The 26466-nt window shown below is 41.4% G+C and overlaps 1 protein-coding gene across 4 annotated transcripts in view; it reads right to left on the bottom strand.

Annotated features, from left to right (window-relative positions):
* The window catches only part of Cpne4 (copine 4), a 473640-nt gene that overhangs the window by 108632 nt on the left and 338542 nt on the right, over window positions 1–26466 (bottom strand). For all 4 annotated transcript variants that reach the window (XM_040739639.1, XM_040739636.1, XM_040739638.1 and 1 more), the window contains exons 6-7: window positions 12928–13011; window positions 8306–8395 (exon numbers count right to left, since the gene is read on the bottom strand). In XM_040739639.1, coding sequence (XP_040595573.1) covers window positions 8306–8395; window positions 12928–13011 — 174 coding nt within the window. The remainder of the gene's footprint in view (window positions 1–8305; window positions 8396–12927; window positions 13012–26466) is intronic.

Genomic DNA, 26466 nt, shown 5'->3' with positions numbered 1-26466 from the left:
AGTGAGTTAGTGACAGGCACAAGACCAGCAATCCTAAGCCCAGAAGGCTACGACAAGGAAAGCCCTTGAATTTAAATGCCCTTCCCTGATAATGAGTTTGATGACTACCTTATATGTCATCCTAAAGCCTTCATCCAGTAGCTCATGGAAGCAGAAACAGATACCCACAGCTAAACACTGAACTGAACTCCCGGAATCCAGTTGCAAAGAAGGAGGAGTGATGAGTAAAGGGGTCAAAACTAGACTGGAGAAACCCACAGAAACAGCTGACCTGAATAACAGGGAGCTCATGGACCCCAGACTGATAGCTGGGAAATAAGCATAGGACCAATCCAGACCCCCTACATGAACGTGGGTGTCAGTTAGGAGGCCTGAGCAATCTATGGGGTCTCTGGGAGAGGATCAGTATTTATCCCTAGTATATGAATGGACTTTGGGGCCCATTCCACATAGAGAGATACTCTCTCAGCTTAAACACATAGAGAAGGTCCTAGGCCCTGCTCCAAATGATATGACAGACTTTGAAGACCCTCCATGGAAGGCCTCACTCTCCCTGGGGAGCAGGAAGGGGATAGTATAAGGGGCCAGTGGGGGGGCAGGGGAGGAGGGAAGGGAGAGGGAACTGGGTTTGACATGTAAAACCAGCTTGTTTCTAATTTAAAGGGGAAAAAAAGAAAATGTACTAGGACTATAAACATTCAAGTGCCTCCCCCACCCCTGCCAACACACACACACACACACACACACACACACACACACACACACACACACACACACAGAGAGAGAGAGAGAGAGAGAGAGAGAGAGAGAGAGAGAGAGAGAGAGAGAGAGAGAGAGAGAGAGGAGAATTACAAAGCAGTAGAGAGGGAAGTAAAGTTGCTTTCAATTGCCCAATAATACCAGGCTCTAAACTACAGCTCCCAATAATCCTAAGCATAGAAATGGCCTCTTTAGTTCAAGTTGTCTGTGGTTTGCACGTATCAAAACAAAACAAACAAACAAAAGGAAACCCAGAAAATGCTATTTCTCTAAGAGCCCCCCATCTGGAAGAATCTTTGGTGAATACCACACTGGATCTAAAAAATTGGGACTTGTGTAGGAGCAGTGTGTTGGTCATAATAAAGGAGATTATGACTACCACATTTCATTGAATTGTTTTTGGGGAGTATTTTTCCCTTAATGGAACATTAAGTGATTCAGGGTCTCAGACCTCATAAAATATCTTACATGTAGACATTTTTCTTGTTAAATGTTACAGTAACAGAAAATGAAGCATTTTGTTTGAGTCAAAAAGTATGTTTACTGTGGTGATTTATTTTTTAATAACTCAAATACAGGAGGAATGGGTTCAAGAGATATTCAACAACTTGACATCCAGATATATTAGGAAAAAATATAAAACCTTAAAATTCATGATTTCAATGTTTTGGTTCAGAAAGCAAGGAAACTGTTAAGCACCAAGGTATGAGGTTCATGTTAGAAGTACTCGAGGGGCAACTCAAAGGAATTTTCTTTGCTTAAATATGGAATGATACAACATGTTAAAGGATTAATAATAGCTGAAATAGACTGAAACATTCATAAGAAAATCCATGAATTCTTAATAATACCAAGGGCATTCTCATCAGGAAATAGAACTTGAGTGTGTTCAGGCTCCAGTGACCCATTTATAGGCAGCAGAGAATGCAGGAAACTTTAGGAGAAACCATCCTGGGGTTTTCTTTTTTTTTTTTAATCATTTTTTATTTTAATTTTAAATAGCTTGTTTTACATGTCAATCCCAGTTCCCTCCCCTCTTCCCGCACTCCCCTTCCCCCCTCCCTCCCAAGCTATTGCCAAATCCTTCCACATAGGGGATATCTAGAGTCTGTCATTTTACTCTTGGTAGGGTCAAGGCACTCCCCTAAGAGTCCAGGCTGAGAGAGCATCTCTCTTTGTGCTATAGGCACATGAAGACAGTTTGTATACCAGGGATAGACACTGATCCACAGCTCAGGGCCCCATAGGTTGCCCAGGCCTTCTCACTGACACTCACATTTGGGGGGTCCAGATCAGTCCCATGCTGGCCTCCCCACTGTCGGTCTGGGGTCCAAGAGCACTCCCCTGTTCAGATCAGCTGTCTCTGCTGGTTTTGCCAGCCCATTCTTTGCCAATTTGCTCATCACTCCTCTCTCTCTGTCACTGGGTTCCTTGGGTTCAGTTCAGTGATTAGTTGTGTGTTTGCCTCTGCTTCCATCAGTCACAGGATGAAGGCTCCCGGATGGTTATAGACATCAAGTTCATTATCAGGAATGGGCATTAGAGGTGGTCCCTCCACTATTGCTTAGCTTGCCAATTGATGTTATACCTTTGGATCACTCGAGGTCACTCTGGTGCCTGATCTGTCTTCGATCCTATGATTCCCTCTTCCCCCTATTCTACCCCCACCCCCTCAACTTCCTGTTCCCCCATGACCAACTCCCTTCCTCTTTACCCCCTCTATTCTTCCCGGGTCCCACTCCCCCCCGACCTCTCGCCGTGTTCCCCATCCATTCAGAGGATCTTGTCTCCATCCTCTTCTCTTGGGTACTATGCATATATGCATATCTTTTAGGTTCTTTCCTGTTTCCCAGACACTCTATCTGTGGAAGTGCAGACTGGCACTATCCTGATCCATATCTAAAATCCATATATGAGTGAGTACATACCATGTTTGTCTTTTTGCGACTGGGTTATCTCACTCAGGATGGTTTCTTCCAGTGCTATCCATTTCCCTGCGAATTTCAAGATTCCATTGTTTTTTTTTCTGTTGAGTAATACTCCATTGTGTAAATGTACCACATTTTCTCTATCCACTCTTCAGTTGAGGGGCATCTAGGTTGCTTCCAGGTTCTGGCTATTACAAACAATGCTGCTATGAACATAGTGGAGCAGATGCCCTTGTTGTATGAACCTGCCTCATTTGGATAAATGCCTAAGAGTGGAATTGCTGGGTCTAGTGGTAGATTAATTCCCATTTTCCTGAGGAATCTCCATACTGATTTCCAAAGAGGCTGTATGAGTCGGCATTCCCACCAGCAGTGGAGGAGTGTTCCTTTCTCTCCACATCCTCTCCAGCTTAAATTGTCTTTGGTGTTTTCTTTAAGAAAACTGCACAGAGAAGAAAACTAAAAACTCAAAGAGGGAACAAAACTAGCTCATAAAAAGAGACTCATCTGCATCCTGTGTCTTGTTTAAAGTATAATATAAAACCAGAAAAAAATGGAATGGTGACACCTCTCAGTGGGTAAGAGAGCTTGCTACATAGGTATGAGTTCAAACCCCTAGCACTCATGTAAAAAGCTACATGTGGTCTCAAGTGTACACGCTGATCACCCCAGCATTTTGTGTGGGTGGGGCAGAGAAAGGATTGGTAGGGCTTGCTGGCTGTCAGCCTGGCTCCAGAAATAGTGACTTTGTCTCAAGGGAGCAAGGTGTAAAGTGATAAAAAGGGTACCCACCCACGCATTCTCCTCTGGCCCCAAAGGTATATGTATGTACACACATGTGAACATACAAATAAACATGCACACATTAGAAAACAGAAAATCCAACTGTTTATTCAGCAAGTTAGCAAATCACTAGGAGAGAGGCAGATATGCATAGGAGGCAGGATATCTGATAGCATCAAATACCTCCAGTTAATATTCTTGGGCAGGAGATGGTTTCATGGTTGTGTTTATTGGAAGGAACTTTATCCTTCAGTAGTACATCCTGGAGTATTTTCAGGTCAGGAAATAGGGTGGCTAAGACAGGGCCATGGCATGGTATTCCTTAGCCTTAGGCTTTTTTTTCCTTTATGGCTTTCCATAGTAGATTCCCATGGGCCTTTAAACACCACCATTTTATGATGTAGTAAAACACATACATGTTTTTTTTGCAATTTGAAATATTCTTTTCTTTGGTAATTTAAAAAGAAATAAGATACATTGGGGGTGGGTATCCCTAAAAGCTCTATATGCCTTCTGTCTGCTCACTGGGCTTCACAGGCATTGACCCTGGGCTCGATTTGTCTTTAAATGACCCAGAGGCATGAGGGGTATGGGAAATTCAGGGAGTGGATGGCACGAAGTTGGCGTGATCAATGACTGCTGAACCTGTGTGATGCTGTGAAGAGGGGAGTGTCACAGCACTTTTAAAATTGCCTGTTTTAATACTAAATAAATAAGTTTTGAAAAAGTCATTTAGTCATGATTTTGCCTTTAGTCATGGGTAGGAGTTCTAACTAAACCAACATATAAACAAATAAACAGATAAGCAACCCAGTTACTTAAAGTTGATATTCATGTAGATGATGTTGCGTAAATAAGAAAAGCCTTTAATGTATGTATTGAGACTAGGATTAAAATCTAACCAGACAGATGATTCCAGAAATTAGCTTTTCATTTTTGTTGGTTGGGAGACTAATACCCATATGATCAGAGCTCCTGTCTAGCAGCATTACACTGCTCTCTTTGGAGAAGGCCATGTTAGAATGACATAGCCTCTCTTGAAGCAAAATAACCAATAAATATAAATAAAAAGCTGTACACAAATCCATCCTGCCTTTTAGAAGAGGCTACTTTAGGGTGAGCAGGTAAGTGTCACTGGAGGGCCAGCATGTCAGTGGGAGTTGGGCTCCTCAAAATGAGGCTCAGAATATTTCACTAATGTCTCTGCGCCATCTTCACTCTTTCACAGGTCAATGCCAGAAACAGTTACTGCATATGAACTGCGGGCAAGCTCTGGATGTGCTAGGTGTCTGGATGTACAGTGAATAAATAGTTTCTATGTGGAGAAGCAACATCGTCTGGGGAAACAGAGATACCTTCAGACAATTGCAGGAAGACTGAGAATTGATGAGAGCACATTCTGCAAAGAGCTTGCTTATCAGAAATGAAGACTGGAATTTGACCCCTAAGGCCCACATTAAGTAAAACAGCCAGGGTGTGGTAGTGCATGTTTAATCCCAGCACTGGCACAGTGGAGACAAGCAGACTGCTAGAGCCCACCGGCAAGCCGGCCTAGGCTGCTTAGTGAGTTCCTGTGAGTGAAAGACCCTGGTTTGTCTTTTGAGGGTGGGTACCACCTAAGGAAAAAGACCAAGTTGTCCTCTGGCCTTTACATGTAGGTACACATATGTAAGGATGCTCTCTCTCTCTCTCTCTCTCTCTCTCTCTCTCTCTCTCACACACACACACACACACACACACACACACACACACACACGTGCACACCTCACTTTAACAAGGGTTAAGAAAGTATTGGTAAGTGAGGCTAGGAAGCACCCCATAGATATTAGAGCACCCAGGAAGGTCTTCTTTGAGTGGAAGGAGACTGAAGAGACTCAGATGCAAGCAGTATGCTCCAGGAAAAGCAGGAGAATGAGGTGAGCATCCCAGGTCAGAGAACTAATTCTTGTTAACCCTGCATGTGGAGAGAGGACAGCCTGGGTCTGAGTGTTGGAAAGAGAGGAAGGCAGGAAGAGGAAGGGCAGTGTGGAAACCAATGACAGCCTCCAGTGCTGAATCTCAAAGTCGTTGGAACAGGGCCATGAATTCCATCAGGATAGAGATGCAGATTCTTAAGCCCATTCTATACCTCCTGAATCAGAAACTGGGGGTTGGGGTGAGATTCAGCCATTGCTATCTTAACAAGTCCTGTGGGCATTATGGACATGTCAGGAATTTGAGAACACTGGTCTGTACAAGCGATTCTTAACCAAAAGTGATTTTACCCTCTAGGGAACATTTTTCAATGTCTAAATATATTTTGAGTTTTCAAATTGGTGAAAGAGGGAGGGAGGAAGGGAGGGAAGAGTGAGAGAGAGAGAGAGAGAGAGAGAGAGAGAGAGAGAGAGAGAGAGAGAGAGAGAACACTAACATTGTATAATACATGGCACAATCCCCTAAGACAATACCCAACACATCAGCTGTGAACATGCTGAGAAACTCAGTCGCCTTCTATTTTTCTATTCTGCTTTTTTTCTCCTTTCTTCTTTCATTATTCCAGCCATCTCTCTTATTCCTTTTTTCTGCTTCATTCTACTTTTCATCTGTGTCTTATGAGTTCTTATTCCTACAGAGATCTCAGAGCCCTCAACAACCCTCAAAGGGCTCCTTATTTACATTTTCAGTCACTCAGCTGTATTAAACACTTTTTTTCCCCACTCAGTAACTCCAAATGACAAAACATCAAAGGAGGTGTTATTTTTATTACTAGCCCAGGGAAGACATTTATCGTTCTGGATTGGGTGAGCACTGCTTAGAGCAGTTGGTAATTGCCACCTATACCCTAAGATCCCAGGCATCTTGAAAAGGAGTTTCTACGAACAAACCCAGTCAGAAGTCCTATGAGAGTTTCCAGAGGTTTTCCTAAAATAACTTTGTTTTTTTTTGTAAGAGATAGAGGTAGAACTTGGACTTGTCATTAGCAACATGAAAGTCAGCAACTTCACTGACAATTCACCTTCAAATTTCACACAGAGTGGGGTTAAGCAAAGATACACAACATTAAGTAGATTAGGACTAACCAAAAAGATGGGATCCTAACCTGAATAATAAACACTGAAAGTAAAAGAATGTTATCCACCAGAAAGGTCTTCAGAGTGAATGGGGTGAGAGGAATGCAGTTATGAAGGCAAATGGCGCCAGTGCGTATGACAGCAGTGTTGACTGTCAACTAGACAAAATTGTGACTCACTCAGAAGGGAGATGATCTCTTAGGTATCCCTTTGGGGGTTATCTTGATCATGTTAATTGATGTGGGGAGACCCATTTTAATTGTGGATGGACCTGAACTGTGTAAGAGTGGAGGAAGAGAGCTGAGCACTAGCATGCATGATTCATTGCCCTCTTCTGGCTGCAGGTACATCGTGACAAGCTGCTTCAAGTGTCTTACGCTTTCACTCCCCACCATGATGGACTGTATCCTGGACCTGTGAGCCAAAATAAACACTTCATCCTTTAAGTTGCTTTTGCTAAAAGATTTTCATCACAGCAACAGGAAAGATACCAAGATAGTGTCCTTCTCACAATTTCATGAGAATGGGCTCCCTAAAAGGCAAACTCAGATATTTATTTTGAGTGGGGGGTGGACCATTTCTTTTGTCCACATTTGGAGGAGGATACTCTTGACTTTCAGCATCTGAAGCTAATGTCTTGAGTTATCCAGCACGTCTCCCTGGGTCCTCAGACTCTATTTACTATTTGCCTTCTAACAACTGTCTTCCTGGTTTGCTCACAATACAATGTCTTAGGGAATCTGATGGGACCCTGAATCTACTTGATAATCATGCTGCTCATGGAACATTAATCAGCTGCACTTTTGGCTTACAGGCATTTTGTGCAATGAGTTAGTTAGTCATCCTGAATTAATAGAGGCAGCCCTGTGGTATTAGCAATCGAACTTCTTAAGCTTTCTACGCCAAGGGCAGACCAGCCAATTGACCACAGCAGGTGTCCACAGGAAGAGATTTTGGGTAGTCAGTCTGTTTTCTCCTTCCAATGATTTCTGATCCTTCTAGTGTATGGACTTCCCCCATCATGCCCCCATTTATACATTCGCATAGTGGTCATACATTTGTGGTAGATTTTAAAAATGGTCCTAATACTTTGCAATTCTTACCATGGAGAGGTAAGAATCTGTTGTGCTTGAATTTGGAACTTTGTACTTAGAGGCCTTGCAGCTTCTGTTTGGGCCTCTTTTATGACACATAAAATTTAAGACAGCGTATATGATGATAAGAGCCAAGGTTCAACCTCCATTCCCCCCCCCCACCGTTGCATATGACAGCCTGCCAACCTCCAGAAGTTGTCACCCTGTTCATGGGCAGTAGAACACAAATGTCTAACAGAGACCAAGAGACCTCAGTCTAAGAACCTCCTATACTGGCCCAACCCAGTTTGCCAATGCACAAAGTTATAAGCTAAACATGTTTACTGTGTCAAACTAGCACAGTGGTATGTGGGGGGGGCGAGTAACACATTATATAACCAAAGATAATTAATGCAGAAATATTTTCCAGAAACTTCCAATTATACTCTTAAGTTATTACCACATTTTGTTTCTGAGAAGCCGCAGGCCCTATCTTTTGACATAATACAGTAGGATTTATTTTGGGTTATTGTATGAGCATCGATAGCTCTGGCAGAAGGAAACACTTGCCCTTTTTCCATTAAGATTCTAAAGCGTGAGAGGGTTGGAAAGAGTGATACAGGAAATCCTGTGTGCCAACATTAATGTGAAAAGAAGAGAGAAGATTCAATACATTTTCAGATTTACGTCTCCAACTATGGATCTAACTAACCTTCAGCCGGCGGTCTGGATCTCCACTGCATAGAGAATTCACCGAAACTTTGAATGACTTCCAGGCTGGGCTCAAGTTATTCATCACAACCTGGGAAGACAAAGGCATGAATAGTGGCTTGAAGAGGAAAGGCTTGACATTTTCATACTTCAACATAAAACTACTTGAGAAGCCCCAGCAGTGCTTATGAAAAGGACAAGTGTCTGGCGCATGTAACTTGATGAAAACTTGAGAGTAGTGAGTATTTTAAGAGTAGCCACAAAGTATGTCATTATGGGCAGGACTCCTGCGGTCACTGGCCCAGATGTTGTTTTATGAATAGTGACAGTGACATTGCCTAGCATGTGGATATGGAAGACGACCTCTTCTAGAGCAAAAGGCCTGGTGTTGAGGCAAGGTTGCCTCTGGCCACTGATAAAGGATTTCCCATCCCCACATGACCATCAATCTTATGGCATGATTTTTTTGCCTTGGAGTCAGCAGAGGAGAGGTATTTGGCAAGGATGGAGAGGTACTATTAAATTATCAGCACCCCTAGCTAAAGGGCTATGAGCAGTTCATGGTTCCAAGGCAATACAGAGAAATCCTGTATCGAAAAAACCAAAGGGGGGGGGTTAAAAGGTGACAAATGACTAAAATACACTATATGACACAAATAGATGGGAGGGCTTTGGTAATCTGTGACTTGAGTCATATCAGATGGAGAGTTAAAGAATTTTCTAGATGAAGAATACTAACAGCAGTTTTATATTAGCTGATCACATCTAAATTAAAATATTTACAAAGACATAACATGGTAATTCTTCAGATTATAAACTAAATCAGTAATACAGTAAAATCTGTTTAAAACCAGTGTACAGATCATGACCTTGACTGAATATTATCTTTTGATGGTTCCAATCATTTGGCCTGGTTAAGTATGAATAAGTACCAGGCACACACTCTAGGTCAGGGGCTATCAAATTGTGATTCCTGGACTAGAAGGTGTTATGTTTCTGGAGACTTCATGCAAACACAAATTCTGTAAACAGATACTTTTCAGGGAGGTCTCCCGGGTTATCTGGTGATTAAAGCCTAAGAACTACTGCTTTTGGGAACACAGAAATAAAATTAATTTGTTAAGTTGAACTCTGCCATGTTAATCTTTCTTCATATGAAGTCTTTGTGGATAGATGTCTGTAGATTTTTTTTAAAGATAATTGTGTCTCCAAATAATGTAATTATTTCATAAATGATTCACACTTCTACTGAATTCTTTACTGTAAATATAAATTATTGATTAATTATGAATCACAGATTCATTATTAAATTTATTTTAACATGTTATAATACAGAAGCAATGCTCCGTTGTGACTTTGTCCTGATTCCTGATATCCTGAGCACCATCAAATTATTGTGAGAGGGATAGAATTGGATAATATGGCCTGTGTTCATTTTAATTTCTTACATTTACTAATAACATTTGTATAAACATGTCAAAGATTAAAAATTTTGGAGAAAATTCAATAGCAAATCAAATTTCAACTAAAAATTTAAATATGTATGCATGCATGAGTGTACATGTGTGAATGTGTATGTTTGTGTGTGTCTGTACCCCAAGAGAATAACACCATGTGTTTATTTTGAAACTACTGAGTAAACAAGAGAAACCATCAATGCTATGTTGTTTGATCTGTTATAAAACTCAGTAATCAATAATACTATGAGATGCCAAGAATTCCCCAGCACTGGGACAGGGGACAGAAACTGCATAGTTTCTTGGGAACAGAAAAAATTCCCAGTATCAACAATTGCAGAACACCTGGCAGGAACCATGGAAAAGAAGATCTTAGAGGAGAAGAAAATAACAATATACTGTTTTTATCTCTCTTCTCTTTTCAGTTCACTGCCTGCAGCAAAGCATGAATGGACACTGCTACTCTATCTTCCCCAAAGTGATTTGACCTTAGGAACCTTCATATCAGCAAAATATTTGGTGATGTTGACAGGGGAGCACTAAAGGAGCCTGTGCTTTCCATCTGTTAGTCAAGTTTCCAGGGACTGGAGCCCAGACAGTCATATTGTTCCTCAGCATACCCTGTTTATATAGCCAACTCTATACACCTATCTATTCTTTAATTAAAAACATATTTTGGTACCAGATCATATCTATCTACTATTGGCTTATTTGATACTATTTAATTCTTGCCAACCATAAGAATGACAGAGCCTCCCTTTGCTGTTTCATGAAACAGCATGTTCATGAAACATAAGGTGATGGTAGGAATATGGTGTCCCCTTTCCTTTGCCATTGACATATACAGGCTCTTCTCTGAGTGTCAGGTCATTTAGCACAGTATTCTATTTCCTTCTGAGAGAATTCCTCATGCTGTGGCTTACAAACCTAGTAAAATAATAGAGATTGGAGTCTGTTGCTATATTAATTACTTTCCTTATTATGATTACAAAATGCCTACCAAAGCAACTAACACAGGGTCTATTTTGTAATTGTAACAGGGAGAGCATAGCAGTGGGGGTGTGAGACCACATTGCATGAGCAGTCAGACAGCAGAGAGAGAGAGGAATACTGGCACTCTGCTTGCTTTCTCCTTTTTATTCATTCTGAGACTCCAAGCCACAGGACTGTGCTGCTCACATCTACTATGGCTCTTCCCAGCCATAGTTGATCCTTCCTGGAAGTGCCCTTATACACCCCTGTGGTGGTCTGAAAGCAAATGGCCCCCAGAGGGAGTGGCATTATTAGGAAGTGTGACTTTGTTGGAATAGGTGTGGCCTAGTGGGAGGAAGTGTGTCACTATGAGGGTTGGCTTTGAGGTCTCCTATGCTCAAGCTACTTCCCGGTGTCACAGACCATCACCTGTTGCCTTCTGATCATGATGTAGCCAGCATCATGTCTGCCTATATGCTGCCATGCTCCCTGTCGTGATGGGCTAAACATCTGAAACTGTAAGCTGACATCTCAATTAAATGTTCTCCTTTACAAAAAGTTGTCATGGTCATGATGTCTTGATACAGCAATAGAAACTCTAAGACAACCCTATAGGTGCTTGTTCTATTGGTTTTTTCTCTCTCTCTAGGTGATGCTAAATCCTACAAAGTAGAGAATGGAAGTTAACCACCTAGGCACTAGTTATATATATGAGATAGTCATATCAGGGGTTTAGGGTAGGGAGGGATAAGGGTTAGGACCTGTTGTAGTGCGGGTCTGAAATGTATCCCGCAGACTTACATATTTAAACACTTGTTCCTAGTTGGTGGCATCTTTTGGATGCCTGTGGAAACTTTGGGAAATACTGCCTGGCTGGGAGATATTGACCACAAGGCAGGGCCCTGTTTCTGGTTCTGTCTCTGCATCCTCCAAGACATAGTTAAGTTCCATTGCAAACTTGTGTGCCTTGGACAGAGCCACCCCAGCTCCTGGGCCTCCCCTTCCACAGTAGGTTGTATTCCTTAACAGCAAGAGAAAAAACAAAGCTCTCAGCCTTGATGTTGCTCCTGCTGGTATTTGGGCACAGTGATAATAAAAGCAGTGGGCAGGGAACTGTGAGGAGAGAAAATGAGTGAGAAGGAGCACAGCTTGACCCTGTGGTAGCAGGGCAGCAGCTCACATGACAGCTCCAGGCTAAGTAAAATGAAAGCATATTTCCTTATAAACTAAGTGAAGCTGACTCAAACAACTTCTATGTAAATCTCAGTCCCACCCTTTGCCAACTGTGAAACGTGGGAAATGATGTAACTGCCCCAAAGCCCAGTTCCTTCAACTGGAAAGTGGGATAACAGTATTTCTACAAAGCACCAAGAAATAAAATACTGCATGGAAATCGTTTCAGATGATGCTTCGTTCCCAGGTGTCTCATTAAATGTCAGCTCATATCATAGTCAATGTCTTCTACATTTACTTTGTGTACACACACACTTGCATGTGAACGTGTGCTTGTCTATCCATGGCAGTGCGTAGACTGAGGGCAGAGAACAAGTTTGCAGGGGTCAGGTTTTTCCTTTTACATGTGGGTTCTAGGACTCGAACTAAATAAATTGTTGGTTGGCTGTGTTGAAAGTCAACAACATGAAAATGCATCTAGAAGGTGGGGGGTGTCTTTTCTTCAAACATATAAAATTCACAAATTTAAAAATTTAGTAAAAGCTCAAGTCTAAAATGAAGAGAACCATCTTGAGGCGAGAGAAGGCCCAGATCTTTGTCTACAGGCAGTAAGTGAACACAGAAGGGGGAATATTATGGCCCCAACCCTAGATAAAGAACTATAGACAACAAAGGAACAGTGAGAGCAGGAGAAATAGTCATCCCAGAGAAGAGCCCCTCAATTGGTTTTCCAATCCCAAGTGATCAGCTCTGAAATCATACAAGCAACATTTTATGGACTAAGCAGGTTGTATTTTTATATTTAAGAATAATATAGAAACATACACACAAACTCCAATTAAAGAAAAAGATCATAAATTAGAGAGAGAGCTAAGTGGTACATGGGAGTCATTGGAGAGAGGACAGTGAAGAGGACAATGATATAATTATATTTTAACATCAAACAATTGAAAAGTATTTACAAAAATGGAAAGGAATACGGATGCATCTCCCAGCTCATCGTGAACCACAGGCTTCTTACCTCTGTCCGGTGCACAAGCTGCTGAGTTGCATCATCATTCATTCTGAAAATTTCCAGAAATGGGTCAGATTTACTGAAGAAATCCTAAAATAGATAGGCAGAATTAGGGTTTCTTTGTTTTTCGGTTCTGAACTTGATCTAGTGCTGAGCCCTAGTAGTCTTAATTATCACAGTCTACCCTCTGACTTCCTGTGGAATGGAGGCCGGCTTGCCATTTCTTTTCAGAAGGTCAGCCTCAACTTCACCACTTTCTCTTCCTTGCCTTGAGGCAATGGGCACCACCCATCCTTGCTATGTTCTTGCCCCTCTAATCCACTACCTGGGCCTGGAATTAGCTGTTTCTGAACTCCAAGGTCTTTGTAAAGTATTTACTAGACTGAACTCTGACCGCTGTGATGTCTGAATCACTTAAGCATCTGTCTCCACTATCTGTTAAGTTTGATGAAATAAACACCACATGAGGAAGATTACAAAGGTTTTAGATTCATCCTCAGTATCTCTAAAGGAGCTAGAATGTGGGCAATGTCTTGAATCTAATCAGGATTAAGCCATTCAAAGGTTGGGTTTCTTCAGAAGTCTTTAATAAATAGAATCCATTTATTTCCGAGCCCTTCCCTTCTTGGGCGCCATGTTGGAGAGGGATTATCTGAAAGCCAGAGTGTTTATGGAGCAGGCTCTCCCCAGTGAGGACTCAAGGCTCCCTGTGCCTCTGGTAGTCTCTATCCTCTTTGGGCTTTAGGTTTGCGTTCACTTTCTCTATTTCTGTTTGGTAATTAGAGAAGGCCTTGAGAGGTGAAGCCCATTGCTACACTCCTCCTCTGCAGCATCCCTGTTCTCCTGTGGCCCCGAACTTCCAGCTTTTCGTTCCCTATCACATAAGTCCATTAAAACTTGTGCTCAGTATCTTTTTTTTAGATACGTCATAGTAGTCTTTGTAGTCTCTATATCCATGTTATTTAAGGAACTGGCCTTGCATTGGAAACCTCCAGAGGATATCTGAATTATCTTGCTGGCTTTCTTCTCTGCTCAGTTCTGGATCCCTTCACCTTCATCTAGGTCCCTTCTCTGCCTGAGAACTCACAGACAGATGATCCTTGTATCTTTTCTAATGTTTATGGATGCCCCTAGGAGGAGGACGAGCCAATATAAATAGGTGCTTCATTAATAGCATTAGAAACTAAACAATTCACATCCTCCTTATACTTTTTTATAAGTAGTTAGTGAATTCTCAGAAAGGAGGAACTATATCTTGTTTCTACTTACATGTTTACTGTTCGCTTTCTCAATATTTTACCATGTATATACTTTAGTAGTAACTAGTGTTTATGAAGGAGAGCATTCATGAATGAACATAGAAATGAATGAATGAACCGCTCTTGGTATAGAATAGGAAGCCACCTATTTCATAGACTTACACATTCTTTTTTTTTTTTTTTTGGTTTTTGAGACATGGTTTCTCTGTATTGTTTTGGAGGCTGTCCTGGAACTTGCTCTGTAGACCAGGCTGGTCTCGAACTCACAGAGATCCGCCTGCCTCTGCCTCCCGAGTGCTGGGATTAAAGGCGTGCACCACTACTGCCTGGCTTACTCACACATTCTTACAAACCCCACCCTTATCTGTAACAAAATAGAATTAAACCCATATTTACCCTAACAGTCATCAAGTTAACAAGCTGTCATCTGATATTATTTTATTTCCCTTTGGCTTCTACTTGTAAAATTCTCTTCTCTATCAATGTCATTAGCAGTCGTCCTCACCTTGAGCTCAGTGAAGGGTTTTCAGGGTTTGTGAAGGCCATAAAGCCTTTGTGCCAATATTACGATGAAAGGAACACTAGTAGTCTCTAAATATGATCAAGTTTGGTGAGAAGTGTAAGAATTGACATGACTTTTGCTAAAGAGCAGGAATCCTGTGAAAGAATAAACATGAGAGGAGTAGAGGAAGCTGTTTAACCATGTATGTGACTGGTGGGTGAAGACAATGCTGGCAAAGTTGGCTCCACAGTAAAGGCCACTGATGTTCATTGGGTCATTGCTATCCTGGAGAGAAAGCACAGAGCTACCAATGGACAGCGAGCAGGAAAACAGCACAATTACTTGTCATGAATAGCAGTCTAAGTAGGAGTGATGCACATATGAACACTGTGGTTGTTTGAGTAGGTATGACTCCTATAGACTCATGCGTTTGAATGTTTGGCCTATAGGGAGTGCTACTATTGGGAAGTGTGCCACTTTTTGGAGTAGATGTGGCCTTGTTGGAGGAAGTGTGTCATTGTGGAGGCGGGCTTTCATGTCTCTCTGCACCCAGTGTGGGACACAGTTCACTTCCTGTTCCCTGTGGATCAAGATGTGGGACTCTCATCTCCTCTAGCACCATGTCTGCCTGCGTGCTGCCATGCTTCTTACCATGACAATAATGGACTAAATTCTAAACTGCAAGCTAGCCCCAATGAAAGCTTTGCTCCATAAGAGTTGTCATGGTTATGGTGTCTCTTCACAGCAATAGAAACCCTCAGTAACACAAACACACAGAGATTATAGAAGCACACACAGGCTCAAGTCAGGTGGGGTCCCAACACAGAGAGGGACAAGTAGACACAGGTTCCCACACCTAACCAAGAAGCTATTTGCAATTGATACCTGTTGGCAAAGGGAAAAATCAATCATTTTTTCCCAGTGGAGTGCCATTGGGTATATCTACTAACTACACTCTAGAGCAGACCACTAGTTGCCTAGAAGTAGTTGTCCAACACAAACGAAATAGACAGAATGGTTTGTTATTGCTGTGTGTGTGTGCGCCCACATGTGCGTGCATGGGTGTGTATAATTTCATCTTGTTTAAGCATATTTTGCCCTTTTCTATTTGTCTTGTTTTTCATTTTGAATGTTTTTTTGGTTTGTTTATCTATTTATTTTGAGAAAGAGAGAACACATGAATTTCAGTGGGTTTGGAGGTGGGGAGGTTATGGGAGGAGTAGGGCCATGGAAAAAGATGATCAAAATATATTTTATGAAAAAATTATTTAAATACAAATATTAAAAAATATTAGTCTAGAGACTTTCTAGAATAACCTAGAAAGAGAAGAGATGAGAACCCCCTTCTCTGCTGCATTCCTCCCTATTCAACCTGAGAATCAAACACTAGCCCTTTCTCTCAATACCTGAATGGTCAAGAGTACCACAGGCCCCCTCTTACTAAGAACCCACAGTGTCTAGTTTTTCCATAAGCCTAACCCACGAACCTTTACTCACCCGGAAATGGCCCATTTGTCTTTCAGACATACCTATAGCTGATTTGCATGCACCTGTCAAGACATTTGCATCTCAGTCTATTTCTGTTTCTATATACATCTAATAATATTGTTGTCACCCTCTCCTCCCTCTTCCCTTATGGATATGGACCACATTACCTTATTCCTGTGTGCCCATAAACAGATTTCTAGCCCATCAGGGGATGTTTATGAGTTATACTTAAAAATTGCTGACCACAATGGAAAAACTCTATGAATTGTTCTCCTTTTTCCTCTTTATTGATAATTGAAAACTCCTCTTATCATCATTTTTACTTAAAAATGGAAAAGGAGGAAAAATATAAGATAAAAATAGAAATGGGGGGACAAGCACAACCCCCATCTATAACCTAGTGCTTGGAATACGAAATTTGTATTGTTCATTTCTCTCCTGGAAATCTAGAAGACAGAAGTCAGTGGGAGGCCTCATAGAACAACTACGTAGCTCTCAGATGTCATTAGAGAAGTTTCTTTTGGCAGTGGTTGGTAGTTAATATGGAATTTGTAACTAGCCAGAGTACAGAGAATAAATGTCTGTCGAGTGTGTAGCCACCAGTGGGGCATCTATATCCTACTCTTATCCACAAGGCTCAGGGATCATTGTGCAAGGGGAAGTGGTAAGAGCTTGAGGTCAGGGAAGACCACAGTGAAAAACAAAACATCTTCTGAACACAGCAGGACCTCTGCACTCAAGAACTCACAGAAGCTGTGGTTGCCTGCACAATGCTTGCATAACCTTAAGCCAAGTCAACATTCCATCATGGAGAGGGGAGGGGCTTATGGGCTTTCATGCTGAGAGGAGGATCTATTGGCAGTTTATGGCCTGGGGAAGCAGGGGGCAGAGATTCAATTTTCTTTAAGTGTGTGGTCCCATGTTCCAGTAAATGGCTCCACAAATTGGAATCAGTTGACTAATTAAGATAGAGAGCCAGAGAGACCGAGTCAGACAGACAGATAGACAGACAGACAGTTGGGAGGGATTGGGATGGATAGATCTAGAAGAAATTAGTGGGTGAATATGATGAAAAATACATTGTATGCATGAATGAAGTTCTCAAAGAAGAAATAAAACACTACATTACAAAAAACCAAATTGGTGGGAGGCAACAGGTTTATTCAAGACTTCAGAGTTTCAAATCTGTCTCAATGATCCAGAGTGTTGCATAGATGTTTCTTTCCAGATTAAAACCTTCCATCCTGGATGGAATCTCAATATACCACTGGATGTTAAAGGGGAGGTGAAACAGTGGGATGTCTTTTTATTTATTTATTTATTTACTTTTTTGTTTTTTATACGCTTTTATTTTTAAATTTAAATTTAAATTAGAAACAAGGTTGCTTCACATGTCAATCCCAGGTCCCTCTCCATTTCCCTCTCCTCCTCCCGTTCCCTCCCACCAACCTCCCCACAATATCCTCTCATTTTCCCAGGGAGGGTGAGGCCCTCCATGGGGGTGTCCATAGTCTGTCATTTAATCCAGGGTAGGGCCTAGACCCTCCCCCAAGAGTTCAGGGTGAGAGTGCATCTCACATTGTTGGATGGGAGTCCAAGTCCATTTGTATACCTGGGATAAATACTGATCTACTACCTAGGCTCAATAGATTACCTAGGCCTCCTCACTGACACCCACATTCAGGGAGTCTTGATCAGTGTGGGATGTCTTAAGACAAGATGTTTACAGGGAGGTGAAACAAGAGATGTTTGAAGGGAAGTAAAATAGTCTATCTTTCAGGGAAGCTTGTTATGAAGTAAACAATTGAAACTGCTTCAGGAAGTTCCTGAAATTGACCAGATTCACTAGGCCCCTCGCTTCCCAAGAGCACTTATAAATATTAATGTTTGCTGAGAGATAGTCCCAGACAAACTGAGCTGCTGGGAAGAGGCTCAGACCTGAAAAGCAGTCTGGGAGAAGCAGAGTGTACACAAGAGTCAGACCAACGGAACCACCTGGAAAGGACACCCAACCAACCTGTTCAACTTCCTGCAGGTTGCACAGTATGTGCCTTCTAGGTTTCCAGCTTTTGTGAGCTGTCACTCTTGCTGGGGTTTGGTGATACAGCTGTCTTTGAGTCAAATAGGCCCTCCCATATATTCCTCTAAGTAACCCTGACAAAACTCATTGGTCCACCAAGTCGGACTTTGGTCTTATTCTGACTTTGGTTTGTAATGGTTCCTTATCTGAGATGAGCAGATGCCTCATCATGTCTCTCAAGAACAGTGTCTCACAACACTGAGTGTAAAGGTCTCATGGGATATAGAAGGGTTCCACTGAGACAATGAGTGGGATTCACTGGTTTGAGAACAGGCCCTTCTCTCTTCTTGTTCTCTTCTTGGGAGTCATTCACAACTTGATCTCATGGGGCTGTGTCTGCATTTTCTTTTCAGAGAAATGCATTACTCTTTAGTAAGTCAGTTCATATGATAGAGGAGAGGTGGGGACACTGGGGATGAGGGGACTCACAAGGGACACCTTGTGGAAAGGATGGATCCTTATAAGATTAGGAGAAGGATTGAGAGGGGAGGTAAAAGCTAAAGCCACAACTTCATCTCCTTGTATCACCATGCCTCTCCTCCAAAACAACCAACTAAAGGGCAGGTGAAGTGTCTCAGTGGGTGAGGTGCCTGTCACCAAGTCAAACATCCTTTTGGTTTCTAGGACCCAAAATATAACTCCTGAAGGCTGAAGGTTATTCAGACACACACACACACACACACACACACACACACACACACACACACACAGAGAGAGAGAGAGAGAGAGAGAGAGAGAGAGAGAGAGAGAGAGAGAGAGAGAGAGAGAGAGAATAAAGAGATACCAACTTAAGAGCTCTGGACATTTTCTGTTACAACTGAAGTGAAAATATTATAATTTGCCATAATATCAACAGTATTTCAGTATTTCAGTAAATATACATATACTGTATATACAATTCAGTATTCTCTTACTTTTCACTTGGTCACATGCAGATGTTGTATTTTATTTCACTTAAAAATTACCTATTTATTTTTATGTATATGAGTGCTCTATCTGCATATATCCCAGAAGAGGGCATCAGATCCCACTATAGATGGTTATGAGCCACCATGTGATTGTTGGGGATTGAACTCATGACCTCTAAAAGAGCAGCCAGTGCTCTTAACTGTCAAGCCATCTCTCCAGCTCCTCATTTCACATTGTTTAAAAACACTGTTCAGGCTGTGAATGACAATTCCTGGAAGGAAGCTGTGTCTGCCAAGGCTTATTGGCTAATTAGAACTTCAATGATGTGGAAAGGTTAGCATTTTGCAAACCAGAGCCAAATTATCCTAGAGGGAACTTTTGCTCCTTTAGTAGTCACTTATTTCTCTCTCTGTACATGACCTAACATCTTTTGTGACCATTAGGTAGAGCCTTTGGAATGTATGAACCCCTAATTCCATCAACAAAAGGGATAAGACTGCTGATAGCATTGGGGGCTAGTGGCAGAGTTCCCCCCTTGCTTTGCTCTAACTGCCTACCTGAGGTACCTGTCATTAGGTTTGAAGAGTGTTTTTATTTCATGCCTGTTTAAATTCTGTTGCTGTAAAAAGTTGATGAAATGGCTCCCTTGTTGAAGCATGGTATTAGCATAAAAACCAAAATCCATGTTCCAGGCCATGGTCCCTCATATTTGGCTCCAGAATAAACCATCTCTTTCATACCTATGATATGGGAACTGTTTCTTTAATTGACAATGGTTGGCACAAAGATGCTGTGAGGGTATCAGAGTGTGAAAGGAAGTTTAAGCAGTCTCCAGCTTCATGTATGTAAAGATCTAATATGCAATGTGTGACTTTAGCTTTACTCTCAAATCCAGATTCTCCCACATCAACTCTAGATGATCCTGAGCACAGACTTAATGTCTCATGGCCTCAGTGTCCCATCCACAGTGAGGAGAGCATGACTCTTGCTCTATAGCAGTGTGGGGAGAGTAGAAGTGCTGTCCACATGAATTTGGTGTCTTTCACCTGCTATACTCGCAAATGCTGGCTTCTGAGACTTATCAGAGGGAGAAACAAGTCACACAGACATTGTGAAGGTCTATCCAAATACGGAGATGATGATCATTTGACTCCTGGAAACAAAACCACTAAAAAACAATTCAAAAGGTATCACTGTAGATAATCATTCTTTTCAAAATCACAACCCTGGGCACAGTTGTTTGGTCACATTAATCTGGACTCTTCAGTTTTCTTTGCACTAAATTGTCCTTTGGAACAGTTCCCTGTAGTAAGGTGAATGGATCAGGCCTTTTATTCAAGTTCTGCTATGGTGTATTATTTAAAATCCTGTAGGCCATATTACTTTGTTCTGTAATCCATTATGAAAGAAATTTGCTTAAGTGAGAGGGAAGAATAATGGCCACTAAAGACTGGGAAGGAAGGAAGGTAGCAAAAAGAAAATACAGAGAAAGGCCTGCTCTGATGTTCTAGAACAATGTGGGGTGACTAGGAAGCTTGTGGTATTTTAAAGAACTATAAAGGAAGATTGAAAAAGTTTCTAGCAAATAGCAATAACAAATGTTTGAGGAGTTGAAAATGCTAATTTGCATAATATGCTCATTACACATTGAATATGTATATCAGATTAGCATACAGATATTTGTCCTTAAAAAAAGAAAAGAAAACAAGATGCTCCACATTCTTTAACAGAGATCTATAACAATCCAATTTCTATTGTTCTTTTCACAATAGCCAGGAAATCAAATCAGTCCAGATGTGTCCACTGGAAGGATAATGGAAATGAGGCACAGTCATACAGTGGAGCTCTGTTCAGCCATGAACAAACACGAAACTGCAGAATGTGCAGGAAACTGGATGGAACTGAAAAGCAGCATAGCGACCCAAACAGTCCAGGCTCGGATAGATAAACGCATTCTCTCCCATACACAACTTCTAGCTTCCGTCAAATGTGTGTATCTTGGTGAGAATAAGTGTGGACAAAGGCCAGCAAACCAGAAATACTCCATGGAAAATGGGAGGGCATGGGGAAGATAACAGAACAAAGTGGAATGGGGGATAGTGGGGATAAAAAGGGTACAGAGGAGAAAAGGGGGAGTAGAGAACTATGTCCTCGTGAGGGAGGAGAAGCAGCCAAAACCAAACATGCATGAAAAAAATCTTGTGGAAACCTGATCCTTAGTAAACAAATTTTAAAAGTTTAGTTCCTATGAAGAAACAAAGAGAAAAATGAGCAGTGCGTATCCCCCATGGTAGTCTTTGAACCAGAACCCTGGTTTGTAGAGGAACTGGAAGCAAGAGGCTGACGTATCCAGACTCCATGGCCAGTTCGCTTTGTGACTGTGGGCAAACTTTTAAGCTCCCTGTGTTCTGTCTGTAAAGTTAGAAATAAAAGTGCCGGCTGGGCCGTGGTGGCGCATGCCTTTAATCCCAGCACTCGGGAGGCAGAGGCAGGCGGATCTCTTTGAGTTCGAGGCTGGGCTGGACCGATAGCCTCCGAAACAATACAGAGAAACCCTGTCTCGTAAAAACCAAAAAAAAAAAAAAAAAAAAAAAAAAAAAGCGCCTACCATTGGAAATACAGTCAGTACCTTAGGGATGGTGTGGGGTAGATACTTGATCCCTGGTACATTGGGGGTGCTCAGTAAGTATAACTTTTCCATTATTCATACAGACTGGCCCACAGTTCCCAGATAGCTTACACAAACATAGTGAAACACAGGCCAGTGAAAAAGATTTCACATCACTTTCAAGCAGGACTCAACCAATACAACATGAGAGACAAATCTAGCTGTTGTTTTCTATGAATAAAGTTTTATTGGAACATTGCCACACCCATTCATTTATGTTTCATTTATGACTGCCTTCAGGCTTTAAGACACAGCTATGTGATAGGAACAAAGACCATATGGCTTGAAAAGCCTACGATACCTCACAGGAAAAGTTTGACAACCTCTATTTTAGAGACAGATCTGCTTAGTCACCTATTACTCCATCAAGCATGGGACTATTAAAGTACAGTCTGTGATGACATCATTTACAGATGTGGAGTCCAATGGAAGAAGCAGTTTGTTTATACCAGTATGGATACTTTCTCAGGGAAGGGAGGAGAAGAAACATTCTAATTAGCTTTCATGTTCCTAAGTGGTTACTACATGTATGTTACTTCTCTACTGTGTGCCTTCCTGTTAAGTTAATTGCCAACTGCCTACTAATATAATAAATGTATGCTAATATAACTAAAGAAGTTATAAAAGCTCTCTCCATTAAGTGAGTTGCATTAACATTAGATAAATGTTGTTCTTCACAAATATAATTTATTTTACGTGCTGGCTCTTAATGACAAATGCTTCTCAGATTTCAAAGATATCTACCTTGGGTAGATGACTGCTGAACAGGATAAAGCAAGCAAAAAATGTGACTTCCTGACAAGATATTTATTTATCACTGTGGTTTGCAAAAGAACTTAGCACTCTCTTGTGAATCCTACAACAATAGTTCTTAGACTTTTGGTTTTAATATTCCTTTAGATTTTAAAAAGTGTTGGGGATCCTCCCAAACATTTTTTTTTGGTTTTACGAGACAGGATTTCTCTGTATTGTTTTTGAGGCTGTCGGTCCAGCCTGGCCTCGAACTCACAGAGATCCACCTGCCTCTGCCTCCCGAGTGCTGGGATTAAAGGCGTGTACCACCACCGCCCGGCGTCCTCCCAAACATTTTATGTGGATTGCATACTACACCATAAAACTTATACATTTAAAATATTCATTTTGTGTGTTAGTTTTTAGATGACAAAACCTACAACATGACAAAATAGGATTTCATTGGGGAAATAATTGTATTTTCCATTCAAGAAGGTAGTGAGGAGAGTTTTATTTGTCATTTGTATGCAACAGAACCTCAACAGGAAGAAGAGAAAGTTGGGTTCTCATATTTGCTCCTGTACTCAATGTGGTTTATTCACCCTTGGGAAAATTTCATTGTTCATGAGTGAGAGAATGAGAATCAAAAGAGAAACGATGTCTTGGTGTTACTATGGAAACAGGTTTAACATTAAGGATTTCCGTGGAAGGGTTCATGGATGCTAGACCTCTCTTTGACCACTGCTGACCTCAAGATACCCTTGCCTTGCCTCTCTTGGCTACCTGTTCCTCTGAACCAAGTGTACTACCTCCTGAAAGCAGCCCAAACTTTGCCTGGGAATTAGGAGACTCACTGGGTCATTCTCTATTCCTGATTCATGTTTTCTGTTTTGAGGGTATACATGTAGCTTTAGGTAAATCATTTCACCTCTGAGGATCTTAATTTGCCACTTAGAAAAAAAGACAGATGGATAGAGCTATGCTTTTTCTCTTTTAACCTTCAGTATTTAAAAACTTGGAGGTTACCAGACTAACCAGGAGACTGGGGAATCAGATGTTCGTGACTGATATGAACTGGATACAGCCCATTTCCCCCTTATATTCATGTTGCAATTTTTAGATGTATACAGAAATCGGTCACTTTAATGTTGCTCACTAATATAATAAAACCCAAGAACTTATTTGTATTTCTAGCCAGTGACCATATCTGCTGGCCATGTGAGTGGTCGTTAAATTATTTAAACCTAAAAAGCTGGAAAGGCATCTTCTTGAGGATTTCCAGAAACTATTTTTTTCCTACTTGTAAAAGGAAATAATTGTACTGTGCTATTCTTACCTAGCAAAAAAATTATGGAAGTTTCCAAAGATGGCTGCCACAATGTTTGAGGTATACATATTTTCTATAACATGGTTTTACCATTTTCCCGTAGACCTGGAGTCTGATTCCCTGCTCTGTCTGGTGAATGACTTCGAATGTTGAGTCAGCAAATAATTTGAAGTTCCTACCTGGTTCTTGAGGTACCCTTTCTGGGAGGAGCCAAGTATGTTATAGAATATCTGTCATGTAGGTACTCTGTTGACTATCCTGGTTGAGTGCAACATCTGGCCAGCCCAAGTGGCAGGCACCAGCAACCTTTCAGAATCATGTGAAATGTGACAGAGGCTCTTTCATATGTGTTCCAATGACAAAAGGGAAATTGTTCAAGTTCCCTAGAGACAACAGGGCAACTAGCCCCCCCTTGCACTGAAACACTAGTTACTGGTAGAACAAATTAGAGGTACTTAGAGGATAAAGACTGAAAAGAAACCAATAAAAGCCATTGAACAAGCAGCCTCCCACTATTACACTTGCTGCCAAGAGACTGCAAAGCATTTTTGCAAACTCTTCTGAGACTGAGGAAGACATTGGAAGAGGAGGAGCTTAATAGTTGTGAGAGAGTGAGGATTTCAAGTCCATATCCCAGTCCACTGGGTGCACTGCAGACCCTGCACTCAGCTCTGAACACCAACAGAGGCCCCTTGGTAGATATTTCACATTAGCTACCTAAGACACAAAACAAAACAACAGCAACAAACACTGAATGGTACTTAGTTTGTGGGGCTGAAGAAATAGCTCAGTTGATAAAGTGCTTAGTAAGTGTGAGGACTGTGTTCAATCTGTAAAATCATGTGTAAATTGCTAGATGTGTCAACTAGAGGGTTAGACTCTATTGCTAAAGACACTACCCAACTTTGACTACAGAACAGAGAGGAAGTCAGTTGTGAACTGACCAGAAAATTCTCTACCCAACAGCTAGTTTTCATAGTGCTGACATGTGTTGTGCAGGCTGCTGGGGGGAAAGAGACATGGATGGTCTTATGTAACACTGGACCCTCAATATTACAAAACCAATCTACTAGACAAGATGTATCCACTTGTGTAGTAGTGGCAAAGTTATTTATGGAATAACCAACTGCTCTCTTCATTAGATCTGAGGGCTGTTCCACAAAAGAGAATTCGTGTCTGGTTTTATAAGCATGGTTAAAATACATGGCTACTACTGAAGTTATAACCCTAAAAGAAAAACTCTTGATGTTACCTTGCCAAATGGGTGTCAGACTGCCTTGTAAGCATTCGTGTTTATATCCATAGATTTGTGTTGCTCTCAGCCTTGACCAGAAGCTTTCTTATTGCAGTGGGTGATGGGTAATGCAGAAACTCAAAACTAGTCAGTGTTGGGAGTAAGTGACTGTACCCAGCCATATATGCGATATCTTGATCAACCTTTCCCCCAGTATTCAGAGAATTTGTAGAAGGTGAGATGAGAGAATGCAGGAGCTGGAGGATGGGGAGGAACACTGTGAAAGGTTGTCCTCTGGACACAACATGACTGTTGCACATGTGAACTCACAGAGGCTATGGTTATCTTCATAAGACCTGGACAGAATCAAGCGAGTTAAAAATCCACTGTTGATGGTGAGTAGGGGTCCCTAGGCCTCACTCTTAGCTGAGGTGTTGACATTTGGTAGCTTGTAGGGGGAGTAAGTGTCAATTTTGCAGATGTGGGGTTGGTTACTGGTAAGTGTCCATGTCCCAGTGGATAGTTCCACACCTGTGTGCATATAGGCAACATTAATTGGACTCAGTGGGTTGTAATTTTTTAATTAAAAAAAACATGCCATTGGGAGGGAAATGTGTTGGCAGGGACCCCAAGGGAATATGATCAAGATATACTATTGCAAAACTTTCAAAGAATAAACATCTATATTTGGTAATACAGGTTTGTAGTATCCACACTGGGGACACAGAAATGTGTAGATCCCTGGGGTTTGCTGGCCAGCCAGTTCAACATAATTGGTATGCTTTAAGTCCCAGTGAGAGACCCTGTTTTTAAAAAGAAGATGGATGGCTCCTGAGGAACAATATTCAAACACACACACACACACACACACACACACATGTTAGTTTATCAGGTTTTTAGTGTCTCTGGATATTGTCAGGCAGAATGAGCAGCCACCATTCCCAGACACTCTTATTCATATCCTGCACATCACTATATGGTTATACATCATGTGGCCTTCTGATTTACATCGAATTTAGATGATGAAGTCCAAGCTGTGATGTGAGGGTGGTATGCCTTCTTCTTCTTAACACTTTGTTGCTGATGAACACCCAACACAGTTTGGCAAATGAGTGATGAATGAAGGAATGAACTGACAAATAAGAGAGTGGGTGTAAAAACTGATGTTCCCTCCAGGAAGTTGGAGTCCAGTGTAAATAATTACTAATGCAACATGGTTTTTTATTTAAGAGCATATTTGAAGGAAAATGATAGGTATGACATGGTGAAACTGGGGTCTAAGCTTTGTCAGATGTAGGGCCTATATACATGCATATACACATGCTTGCACACATGCACTCATAAGC

The sequence above is a fragment of the Mesocricetus auratus genome, unplaced genomic scaffold (assembly GCF_017639785.1).
Source record: "Mesocricetus auratus isolate SY011 unplaced genomic scaffold, BCM_Maur_2.0 Super-Scaffold_100691, whole genome shotgun sequence".
Classification (NCBI taxonomy): domain Eukaryota; kingdom Metazoa; phylum Chordata; class Mammalia; order Rodentia; family Cricetidae; genus Mesocricetus; species Mesocricetus auratus.
The sequence above is the reverse complement of the archived record's forward strand: the minus strand, read 5'-3'. Positions and strand labels throughout refer to the sequence as shown.